Source organism: Rosa rugosa, chromosome 6 (assembly GCF_958449725.1).
Source record: "Rosa rugosa chromosome 6, drRosRugo1.1, whole genome shotgun sequence".
NCBI lineage: Eukaryota > Viridiplantae > Streptophyta > Magnoliopsida > Rosales > Rosaceae > Rosa > Rosa rugosa.
The window spans coordinates 7109620-7122104 of NC_084825.1; the positions used below are offsets into that span (position 1 = coordinate 7109620).

At 36.6% G+C, this 12485-nt stretch overlaps 2 protein-coding genes and 1 long non-coding RNA gene across 7 annotated transcripts in view; 1 reads left to right on the forward strand and 2 right to left on the reverse strand.

Moving 5' to 3' along the window:
- The window catches only part of LOC133713438 (disease resistance protein RPV1-like), a 68793-nt gene extending 58148 nt beyond the window's left edge, over positions 1-10645 (reverse strand). The window contains exons 1-9 of one of the 5 annotated variants that reach the window (XM_062139469.1): positions 10113-10645; positions 8695-9793; positions 7796-8071; positions 6637-7710; positions 5782-6552; positions 4731-4813; positions 4159-4230; positions 3348-3391; positions 202-234 (exon numbers count right to left, since the gene is read on the reverse strand). In XM_062139469.1, the coding sequence (XP_061995453.1) occupies positions 5932-6552; positions 6637-7710; positions 7796-8071; positions 8695-9793; positions 10113-10609 (3567 nt within the window). In that variant the 5' untranslated portion in view covers positions 10610-10645 and the 3' untranslated portion in view covers positions 202-234; positions 3348-3391; positions 4159-4230; positions 4731-4813; positions 5782-5931. Of the gene's footprint in view, positions 1-201; positions 235-3347; positions 3392-4158; positions 4231-4730; positions 4814-5781; positions 6553-6636; positions 7711-7795; positions 8072-8694; positions 9794-10112 lie in introns of those variants that run through there. The other 4 variants (XM_062139474.1, XM_062139471.1, XM_062139473.1 and 1 more) reach the window with 4 other exon arrangements.
- LOC133713436 (TMV resistance protein N-like) overlaps positions 1-12485 on the reverse strand; it is a 77731-nt gene that overhangs the window by 2542 nt on the left and 62704 nt on the right. The window lies entirely within an intron of this gene.
- LOC133713445 (uncharacterized) lies at positions 679-2743 on the forward strand. Its single transcript, XR_009848013.1, has 4 exons — positions 679-819; positions 907-976; positions 1078-1125; positions 2299-2743. It is a non-coding gene; the product is annotated as an uncharacterized LOC133713445 (long non-coding RNA).

Genomic DNA, 12485 nt, shown 5'->3' on the forward strand with positions numbered 1-12485 from the left:
TGCACAGTTGATAACATACAAAGCAAGCAAGTATTTCATCTGCCCCAATGAACTTATCACATAATAGATTTATATTGTCAATCTCCACAGAAATATAAATCTGCATGTCAGATTATGTGTTTACCTCCCCAGAGCCCGATTACCTGAAGAAGATAAAGTGAAGTTTTCAATCTCAAGCTCATCTTCAGTATCCCAGTCAACATCATCACCGCCTACCCGATATGTATTTCCATCCTTAACAGGATATATAAACATAAATGAGAAATAAAGACGTACATGAACTTGCAAATACCTATAATTTTTACATACACAAAGCTCAAGCATTTAGTCCAATGAGGGTTCACTCAAGCATTATAACCAGAGTGAACCAGCAATACAATTAACAAATATAGCTAGGCAGACCTTATACCAAAGAGCCAAAGAAACACTACCTGCAGTCCACATTCAGAAGAAAAGGCAATTTAAATTTAAAAGAGACCAAAGCCAACAAGGGCCACAACAATGCCTATTATGAAATAACCCTGCAAGCACTGCCTACCCACATTATACATAATACTAAAGTTGGTGGAATGGTTACTGTTACTAAGCCGAGTAACAGTAGCGGCTCAAGCCAAGCCGATGAATGAAATTACGGTTTTGCCCTCTTTTTTTTTTCATTTTTACAGCCATGCCATTAGCCCTAGGTATAAAAGCCTATGATCAGCCTGTGCTTTTTTTTTTGTTTTTTTTTTTTCTCTTTTCTCTCGCTCTCCTTCGCTTCTACCTCCGACCATGCATTAGAGGATCCTCTTAATAAACCTCTGCTTTTGTTTCTGATAGGTGAGGATTGGCTTGAGAATTTTTTTCTGCTGGTCCCTTTTTCAGTTTATCAATCTCGATGGTTTTCATTATCTAACAATATTTCAGTTACTTGATTTGTTTTCAGCTGCATCCCTCTGACGATTTCAACAGCCCATGTTCCACTTCCCAAGTCGAGGTGCCTTTTCTTTTATCTGGGTAGATCTAGGATTCAAAGATTGTGAATTTGGAATACCCAGTTGGGTTTTGGTTTTGATGTTGTTCGTTTTGTTTGATTAGGTGCTAAAAATCAATTGGTTTCAGAAGCAATCAAATGGGAACGATGAGGTAAATTTCGCGTCTTTTTTTGTTGGTTTTTGTTTTGGTGGTGTGGAATTTAGTTCGAATGTGATTTCAGTTTGGTGTTGGGTTAATTGGGTTTTCGATTTTGATTGCTTTAGTCTCATCAAGTATTACTGGTATGTTCTGAATTTAGTTTAAAAGTTGAGAACTTGAGGTTATTGTATTTATGGAACTTGGCTCAACAGGCGATTCATCTTTTTTATTCCATTTTGTTCAAGTTAACCAACTATAATACCCCCAAATCTTCATTAGCATAGTAACACCAAAAGATTAAGACTTTGTGATCCCAATACTTCAATGTCAGAAGCAGAGACTGACTTAATTCTCAACAAACTAATGTTATCTATGACTTAAACAGTGAAGTTACAAAAACTATGAATTAATTCTCAACAAACTGATCGGGAAGTAAGTTTCCCAAATATCTCCTTCCTTCCACCGAGAAAGGTTCATTTCGAATCACAAGAGAAGTAGTGTAATATAATTGGGTGCATTGCGTTTCAAAAGTTTTCAGTACTGGGTTTCTTGATTAAGAATTGAAAATTTAAGATTATTTTCGCCATAGGGCTATCTCCGGTTTTGATAATTATGGATATTATTGTGCTATCTGGGGTTTCAGAATTGTGTGATAGTAATGGTTTCATTGCGGAAACAAATCATCATGGCTAGAGATGGAGTAAGAATTGTGAAACAAATATAATTGCAAGCACTGGCTAAGAAGAAGGGGGATCTGGAGGGGATCTGGATCAGCTTATGTTTTTTTTTTTTGTCTGATTGGGTGTAGGTAGACTCGAGTCCTGCTCAATTTTTTGATGAAAAAATTCTTTCTGGGTTTTGGTATTTGTGGGAATCGGATTTGGATTGCTTATATATATATATATATATATATATTGTGTAGATACGGCAGGATCACTACCAGTACATGAAGAAGAGAAAAAGGGCTCCTAAGGAAGTTTAGACTTCATGCCAAATCCCAGATCTATGTGGTTTTGGGATTTTGATGTTGTTTTCCTTTTTTATCATTATTTGATCTCCGTTTTGTTAGGACAAGAGTTTTCGTTCCGGTAAACCTGATAAATTTGGATGCAGAAATAATTAGTTTTCAGTACTTAAGGCTGTTTGCAGATTCACTAACTCCTCTCTTCCTTTTTCTTTGTGCAGTGCGTTTCAAAAAATTCATACGAGAGACTCTTTTTTCTACGATGCCTGGCAGGTACTTAGACTTGCATTCTCTCTGAGTTTTCATCAGCTTTGATCGATGAATGAAGTTTGTCAAAGTTCAGTAATTGATTTTCATTTCAGCAAATCATCAATTGGAATTGGATCAGGCTTAGGTTTAGGTTCAATAATCTGAATCGAGTGATGTGTGTTTATATGAGAAGGAATTGATTCAGGTGCATTTTTGTGAGAAACTTCATGATTTTTCAAGAGTGAATGCATGCAGGAGAGAAAACTACCTTGCACAACACAGATGTAATTGATTATGGAGAGACTTTTGTCATGCGTGGTTTGATTAATGTATAAGATATGTTAAATTCTCTATCTAGCCTATTTACACATAGATTTAGAGATTAATCACAGTTTTAGTAAGTTGAATTTAACTTTCGTTATAAGGATGCAAATGTGTATGGATATACTACATTACCACACGTGGGATTCTATATTTACCCCTGATTGATATAAAATATACTGAGTTTTGGTTTTTTCTTAAAAACAGTCTATATACCAAAAGTACTTCAAGAAAAGCCGGATAACCCCAAGATTTAAAAAAGCTAGGACAATCAGGACATCCCCTATTTTCTGTAATTAGTTTGAATGTACTGCTATGTATTGCTAAGGGGACAAAAATATTTTATAACCAATGTAAAGAATTATATTTGCAAGTTTGTAACCCTTTAATTTTTTAACTATAGAACCCGCAGCATCGTGCGGGCCTCCTTTCTAGTTCACCCTAAAAGTCCTGGTTTTCATTACATTCAATTAACCTTGAAAATTGCCAAAACACACTACAATTTCACAAAACGTTGTCATTAAGCATGTCATTGCCGCAGCTCCGCAAACTAGTCATTTATTTTACTTTCTTATTACTATTAGAATATCCTTCAATCACAACAATATAATAAATTTCAAATTGAAGAGTGAGCACCTAAATATTAACCAGGGACTAAAAGAAATGAATGAACACAAGAACTTAAACAAAAAACATGTACCATTTCTCTATATGTATGTTCAGCCCAGCGCAAAAGTTTCCAAGCTGTCCAAGTTAAACACAAAATGAATAAGTACCATAATAAAGAGAAAACTTTAACTGTAAAAAGCAAGATATAATTTAAGAATTAAATACTGTTTACTCCCTATACTTATAGGGTTTTATCGTTTCAGTCCCTGACCTTCGAATTTCACCTAAAAAGTCCCTGAACTCTCAATTTCTTCCCAATTGGTCCCTGCCGTCAAAATTTTCTGTTAAAGTTGTTGAAATGTCTATTATGCCCTCACTTATTATTTTTTTAAATTTATTTTTTCTCTCTCTTTTATTTCTTTTTTTCATTTCACCTCTTGAAGGTTAGTGGATTGGAACCATCTTGATGAGGAGATGAACAGAAGGAGGTGAGAGAGCCGGAAAAAGAAGAGGTAAAAAGAAAAAAAAGAAAAAAAGAGAGGAAGATATATATTTTTTTAAGTAATTGAGGGTATAATAGACTTTTTAGGGGAAGATAAATTGGGAGGGACCAATTGGGAGGAAATTGGGAGTTCAGGGACTTTTTAGGTGAAATTCGAAGGTCAGGGACTGAAACGATGAAACCCTATAAGTATAGGGAGTAAGCAGTATTTAATTCCTTGACTTGGATAAAATACTTTCTGAAACCAGGATTACAGTATTCGTTTGCAACTATGTAAAAGATATTCTTGAAGATTCAAGGTGTAGTAAAAGTTGTTGAGCCATGAAAAAAAGACTAAACTGTTCTATTTTGGCTGTGGCATACAGATTTTATCATATGGAGATTGATGATACAAACTTACATGGGTGCAAGATTAATGATGCCAGAATGAATATCAACCCAGCTACAGATCTATCCCTAGCTAGCAGTGTCGCTGCAGAGATTTTTCAATAATTATCATAATGTTAATAAAGGAACGGTAAATAATTTAAAACACATTACATTACACATACAAGTACATATAACATAGCAATTCCTCAATTAGAAAACTGTACTAGAGACAGAGTAGCATAAAATTAATAATGAGTCAGTTCATCGATTGCAGAACCGTCACAGGAAAACATACTTGGTGTCTATGGTTCACAGCAAACCAGTAAGATTATTTAAACATAAATTTCAATTCTTATTGTATCTTGAATCACTCTAAAATACGTGCAACATTTTGTTTAGAAAATTTATAACTGAAGTTGTGAGTATCTGAATTCACTATCACCGTGTGTCTTGCAAGAGTATAAATGCTGAAATTATCTGGAAGCTACCATGCTTAAGGGAGTTTACTTTTACAAACAGCAGACAATTATATGCATGAATAATCCAGGAAGTTTATCAACTATGTCCAAATACTGTGTAAGGTAAAGGGAAACAGTAATATACCAAATTGCTTCCAGCAGACAAGCTCTGGAAGATTGCCAAAATGTTCTATATATTTGGCATATGTTAAGTTATGAACTCCACGACTGGAACACAACACGAAGTTAGTGCAGTTGGATTCATCAGTACTTGAAAATGCACCCATAAATGACTTTATCTTGTACCCAAAGCAGTAAACAAGTTGGATTAAAATCACAAATACCCCAATTGTGAAACATGATAATCTATACCTTGAACAGAATGATACGAATAAAGTGACTATAATATGATAATGTACGAAATCCAAGCAGTATTATAGGACTATTGTACTAGTACTCGACTCGATTATGAAATGACACAACAGCAGACTGAAATGAGCAAATAGCCACCCTATTAGGAAGGGGAGCCGTCTGTTGAAAACAAACTCACGAATCCAAAACAGGACAGGGCATACATAAAGCCAGAAATTGAAAAAGAAGACATTTCTGTTGCATAAAAATCCTTCAGAAAACTTATTCATATCATACTCTTTAACCATAAATTATCGAAGTTTTTGGATTTCAATTCCCCCTTTAGCCTCATTCTCTCCCATGTCAGAGTAAGAGAAAATAATAATTAAAAAAAAAAAAAAAACCAGTAGTCTCATCTTATTACAAGACAGAGTGCATTACATTAGAAAAACTTGGAATCGGTACCTAACGTGCCGTAAATGGTGAAAGCAAACACGAACACGAACAGAAAGCAATTACATACAAGTTAAATATAATGGTGAAGCAATGCAAGGTTACTTAAAAGTCCTATAACAGCACACCATTCTACATGAGTACACGGTATAAGAGTATAATACTTAATGGTGCAAGCCTACAAGTGTACTGATACTTATAAACTATAATCAATATGAGAAGCTTTATATGCTTTACCTATCAAACTAACTACAGAGAGACAATTCAGTTTATTTTAAAACTACTTCAATAATATCGGTTATGCAAGTAAGATTATAGTGTCATTTGGAAATGACGTGGGGAATCCACTAATAACTAGGCAAAATATCAAAAACAGAGTGACCAAGACTCACCTAACTGTAAAAGATGAAGGCAAGGGAGCTCCAGAAATTAATTACTGCATAAATTCAGAAGAGGAGTCATTTCCAGCCATGGGATCCGTAAGTCCATAATTATGGTCTTTCAGAGTGGCCAGGGGTGGATCCCCTATATTTCTGCTAGTCCTATAATTCTTCAAGCATGCAAGTTCTGCTACCAGTGCCACTGGTTTCCCCTTCAACCGGAATGTCAAAATCAATCAATATATCCTCATAAGGAGACACCCTACTGCTTGATTGAGTGGTTGTTCGGCGCAACTCTTGCACATCTCGCTCATATATCAGACGGACTCCACAATCCTTCACCTGCAGACCTGGCCCTCTGGTTTCAAATAAGAACTCAAACTGACTGTAACTGTTATGCCACCACTTTGTACCAAAGTATTTATCACCAGATACATAGAATAGCCACAGGTGATCCGACTTAACCTTGCAAAATTCTTCACTAAAGCGAAATGCAGGCTGTCTGCCATACACTTCCAATTCTCTTCCATCGAGCTTCAGGCAACATACAAGATGATGTGTTGCATTAAAAGTCTTGAATTCATCTATATAAGGCTTATCCATCTGATGGTGCTCTTGGACTACAAAAACAGCACACAGAGCAAATCCCAAAACCCGACTGTTTTTCGAATGTGCAGGTAGAGCTACACTTACAGAACACCCAACACTCCGATGGCTGAACCACTCAGGAATATTCCTTCCAGGAATTACAATTTGAAAAGTTTCCCTGTTATTAGAGATTCCCTGTGCAAGAAAAGATAGGTAGTTAGTTGATTAATGTCTATAAGTATATGAGCAGAAACGCGCAGACACACGCTTAGGGAGTACCTGATACATGAATGTCTTCAGCATTTCGAATGCTATGTTATTGCATCCTTGATTGCCATTTAGATTGAAGCAATTGATGAAATTGAAATATGATTTGTTTGATCTGTTCAAATTTGATGCATCAAACAAGTATTTCAGTGAAGTACAACCATCTGCCCTTAAATCTAGTATACTATTTGATGGAAGGTCCGACAACTCTTTAAGTCTCTTGCAATTCTCCAAGTTAAAGTTCTCAAGCTTAGGAAGCAATCCAATGCCTGAAGGAAGACGAACAAAATTGTTCCCACTTAGATTCAAGGTCACCAAAGAAGGAAAGTAACCAAATTCGTTGGCAAATGCTGTTTTACCAAGATTGCAATTACTCAGGTTCAGATATGTTAAATTACACAGACCAGATATAGGCAAGCGGAAACTCCTTTTTTGCACCAACCCAGAAGGCAAGAACTTATTTAAAGATCGCCAAACCACTTTGGATCCATGAAAGATTGAACCTCTCACATATTTTCTGCGATCATGGGTAGATGACATTTCTATTGCAGTCCCACTATTCACAAGAGTTTCCTCAAAACAGTCCATCTCCCCCACATTTACCTGATGTTTGCCGAGTTTCAAGCATCCAGAAAGATTAAGATCTTTAATAGACTTCAATTTATTGATGGTACTCGGAAGACAGACAAGATTTCTGCAGTTGCTCAGATTTAATGACACAAGGCTACTCAGCCGTTCAATTGACACTGGCAGTTCCTCAATGGCAGTCTCATTAAGACAAAGCAACGACAAACGTTCCATATTTCCAACAAACTCGGGAATCTTCTTAACTTTTGAGCAGTTAGAAAGAATTAATATTTCAAGAGACTCCATTTCAATTCTACTTGGCAGAGTCTCGAGACTTTTGCAGCCTTTAAGATTCAGGACAATAAGCTTTTTGAGAAATCCAAGGGATTGATGGATTCTTACCAAATTCTCACACCCTTCAAGATCTAAACTCTCAAGATTCTGAACGCCTGTGAGGTCTGGGGTCTCCACAATGTTTCGAGAATGGCAAAGTTTGATGAACTTCAACTCGTCAAAATTCTGCTCATAAAATCGAAATAGTGAGCCACCACACAGAGCAGAAAATTTGCTCATAAACAAGAAGACTATTAACTAATAGCCATACCTTTGTTCCCTTCCAAAGCTGTTCAATGTTGCTGTGGCACAGGTTAAGTTCAATAAGTTCACCTGCTTCGAAATTTTGTGGTAGAGATATTAAGGGATACCCAGTCCATTCGAGGAATCTCAAGGAATTAGAAAGACAAGTGAGGCCATTGGGAAGGTCCACATTACGAATATGGAGAAGAATAAGTTGAGACAAATTTGAAAAGGCTTCTGGCTTCCAATGAGCCTCTTGTAATTCAGTCAACTCCATTACCATGCCTTGGATTGAATCTGTTCCCTGATAAGGAAAAACAAGAATAATAGCTTAAGTGAACAACACAAAGCCTAAGCAGATTACAAGTAAATCGATTCTCAAAAAAAAAAGATTACAAGTAAATCTGCCTTTTTTTTTTTTTTCTTTTTCTACACAATAATTGAAGTGCAGAACACAAATAATAATATGCTTATCTTGGGTTATTATTACAAATGGTACCTGAACTTATCTTCTATTTTATCGATGGTACCTGAACTTCAATTTTGATCACAACCAGTACCCGAACTTTTCGATTTCATTTTAAATGGTACCTAAGGCCACATTCGGTAACTATTCCGGCCAAAAAAGCCAAATCTAAAAATAAATAAAAAAAGAAACAAGTTCAAGGCAAGTCTATTACCAAAAAATCATCACTATATATGATTGCAACCCTTGAAATCATCAAAAATCATCACTATGATTGTCTCTCATGCCGTTTTTAGTCGGAATAGTGACCGGAGGTGGCTCTAGGTACCACTTAAAATGAAATCGAAAAGTTCGGGTACTGGTTGTGATCAAAATTGAAGTTCAGGTACCATTGATAAGATTGAGGTATAGTTCAGGTACCATTTGTGATAATAACCCTTTTTTCATTATCAAACTCTTACCTTATTTCTCTTCAGCACATTGTTGATGTCTTCACGAGACCATAATCTACTACGTTTGCCTGGATCTGTAGGAGACTGTTCACGAACAATTTCCCAGCCTGTTTCTTGTAGCAAATCATGCATCGACAGTTCTTTGTCGTCGGAGATCGTGATGAGAGATCTATCAGCAAGAACACTCAAACCAATGACAGGGTTTAGCTGGCAATAGTCTAGTATTTGTGTCACACGATCCTTATCCTTCCCCTTGTAAAAGCAAGCAATATGTAGGAATATTTCTTTGTCTTTTTCATCCAGTCCATCAAAACTAATCCGAAGCACCTCAATAATTCGTTTATGTGGTGTGTTCTTTAGCCTATCTATTGCACTTGCCCATTCATCAGCGCTTCTACCAAACAGAAAAGAACCTAAAATCACGAGAGCCAACGGAAGCCCCTGAGCATACCCTAAAATATGGTAGCACAGATGCAAATAATCTTCTGGTGGGGGACATTTCTTAAAAGCCTTCAAACTCAAAAGTTGAAGTGCTTCATCACAGTTTAATCCGTTAGGCTTGTATGTAGCATCAACATCATGTGCCTTTAACAACTGAACATCTGTGGTGGTTATGATAACTCTACTCCCTGGACCAAACCAGTTGCGGCTTCCAGCCAATTTCTCTAATTGTGTCAACTGATCCACATCATCAATAACAACAAGCACCTTTTTTCTACACAACCGCCTTTCTATCACAGCAGCTCCTGTGTATTCATCCTCTATATTTTCAACTTTTGCCATCAGGATTTTGGAAAGAAGTTTTTCTTGAAGAGAAACTAGGCCATTTTTTTTAGACATTTTTCTAACATTGGAAAGAAAGCAGGTTCGGTCAAAATCCTGACAAATTTGATCATGGATAGCTCGAGCAAGTGTTGTCTTACCTATGCCCCGCATGCCATGGATCCCTATAAAACGCACCCCACAAAGCTGCGGACATATGTAATTGCTTAATAAATCATCAATGCGGGAATTCATTCCTATGAAGCCCTTGTCAACACTTGAAGATGTATACACGGACTTCTTTAGTATATGATTAACAATTTCGTCAATTAGGTTTGTTGGATATCTGAGAAAATTTGATAAAATTGTGGGTTAGAAACTTAGCAATGTAACATAAGCGGCAAAAACAATATTAGCATTTGGCAAGATTAAGTAAATGCAAAATGCTAATCTAGTGAGTCTCTCAAATTTACTGGATGTTCATCACTCTCCATTCGTATCCATCCCTCACATCAGAAAAATCCCCATTTAAATCATAAATAAAGAATAGTTAATTTTAAAGAAAAGAGATTATCCTGCTCTCAAAAGGATGGGATTGAATATCTATATCTACTTTAGCAAGGAAAGATATTAAGGTATGAGTAGCATGGAGGAAGGGGACTTACCCACCCGTAAAATGCCAGCCAGAAAGATTGGCCACCTCTGTCAAAGCAGCTCTCCACGCATTTATTCTGTCCTCATCATTCTTCCCATAAACTTCTTCATGTTCCCTTACTTCTACTTCATGTAAATTTTTTAGCTCAAAACTTCCCGTTTGGTGCCGCACATCAGAAGGAGCCACCTTGTAGAAGACGGGGAGGACTTGTTGGCCCATGTCTTTCATGCATTGAATAATCTTGACGAGTTCATCCAAGCACCATGGCGAACAAGCATATCTGAATGAGAGAACGACAATCGCAGATCTAGAGTCCTTAATTGCAGCTAAAAGTTCAGGCCTAATGGATTTTCCTTTCTTAAGCTCTGCGTCATCCATAAAGGTGAGAATTCCTTTCTGAGTTAGTGCAGAATACAGATGACGGGTAAAACCCCTGCGCGTATCTAACCCCCTGAAACTTAGAAAGACATCGTATTTCCATTGACGACGAGAAGAGGTTGACGCCATCGATCTCCTAATCGGAATTTTAGAATCAGAGTCGCCTGTTGTTGATGGAAATACTGTCTTTCTACTCAATGCCCGGACTTGATTCCACTCTCCAGCTAAAAGAAGAATACTTAATTTCCACCCAACATTTTCTACTCATTGCCCGGACTTGATTCCACTCTCCAGCTAAAAGAATACTTAATTTCCACCCAACGTTGTACTTTGAATATAATATTCAACTTGTCTATATCTTTTTGACGATTTTCAATTTGGGTAATATTCAACTTGTCTATAACAGCTGTCAATTTGAGTTACATGAGCATCTCTTCCGACTTCCGGGCTGAAGTGGCCCTCAAACTACAAATTTCATAATATAATCTGATACCGAGCTCATCCTTATATGTTCTGCCCTTTCAGCTAACTCAAAAATTCCCTTTCAGCTAACTCAAACATTCCCTCCGAGAAGGATCATTTATTTCATAATCGGCACATAAGGGTTCTTCTATCGTGTTTTTTAATATACACACAGTGAATCGGTCCCTAAGGCAAAAGATGAAATGAGGAAAGCAGCGAACTTCAAAGAGAGAATATCACACACACACACACAATCTCTTTCTCTCTTTCTCCGGCGTGGTGTAGATAGAGAGAAAAACTGACCGACCTCAGTCGTCTGTGGTGGTGTTGTTGGGGTGAAGAGTGAAGAGTCAGCGAGAATTGGTAGACTGATTTGTAAACATAGAACAGAGCGCGCGAAGAGTAGGAGGACAGTTTAAAGCCTAAAGACACCTAAACACCACTCCCACACGCGCCATGTCGACCTCACACGCGCGCTTTAACAAACTTCAAATAATTGAAGTAGTTAAAAGAAAATGAAATTTTAACTATAATAACATGAGAATACAATATCTTACGGACCTCAAGTTCATATATATTTATTATGTCTCCTAGATTTGGCTATAGTTATTAATTTACATTTCAAACTTATAGGTATAATTTTTTTTTTATTTCATACAAATTCTCCGTCTAATAAAAAAAATATAACAAAAGATGAATAAATTGTCAAAGAAAGAAAAATGGAGCTCTCTTCCTTTTGCATGGAGTGATGGGAGAGAGTGAATTGTGAGTGATTATTCTATGGTTGCGGATTATCACATGGTATTGTCATGTGGTGGTCTAAGTTAATAATATAATTCAAATTTAGTAGAGACTATTATAGGGGTCAATAAAAGTACATGTCATATAAACTAATAACATTAATCCGGATCTATAGTGAGATCACATGAAGTGTGAAAGTGACTTTCTAAAACCAAAGAAAAGGGGTTAACTTTTTATTCAAACTAGAAAATTAGCCCGTGCTTTGCCACGGGTTTTGTTCTTGTAAAGAAATTAGAAGGATCAAATAAATGGAGGCTATGGAAGGGAGATCATGGCTGCGTGCATATCAAACAAAGTCCATATCAATTCAAAGCCCAAACACCAAATAACAATACTATCAAAAGATGGCAGTCTGTAATTAAGATACAATGAACGGTAAAAAACGTCTTTTCATATGTATATGGCAGATGCGAAATTGTGGTTGAAGATTAGGGGTAAAATCGTCAGTTTACTGTTATATAAACAGTTGTGAATAGTAAACTCATCTTTCATATATAGTATAATGATAACACAGAAATAACTTTAAAGCTTTAATCTTCAGCAAAAAAAAAAAAAAAAATTAGAGCTTCAAACCATAGGGTAAAAGGGTGTAAATAAAAAAAGAGTTGGGAAATTTGGTGTTGGCAATGGCAACTCCAACAGACCAACACTCCACATTTTCGTTTCCCTAGGCAGAATGCGGCGGCACCACCATGGGTAATTTATCGGCCGGTGGCTGCACTCCCTCTGCTTGAGGCTTCAT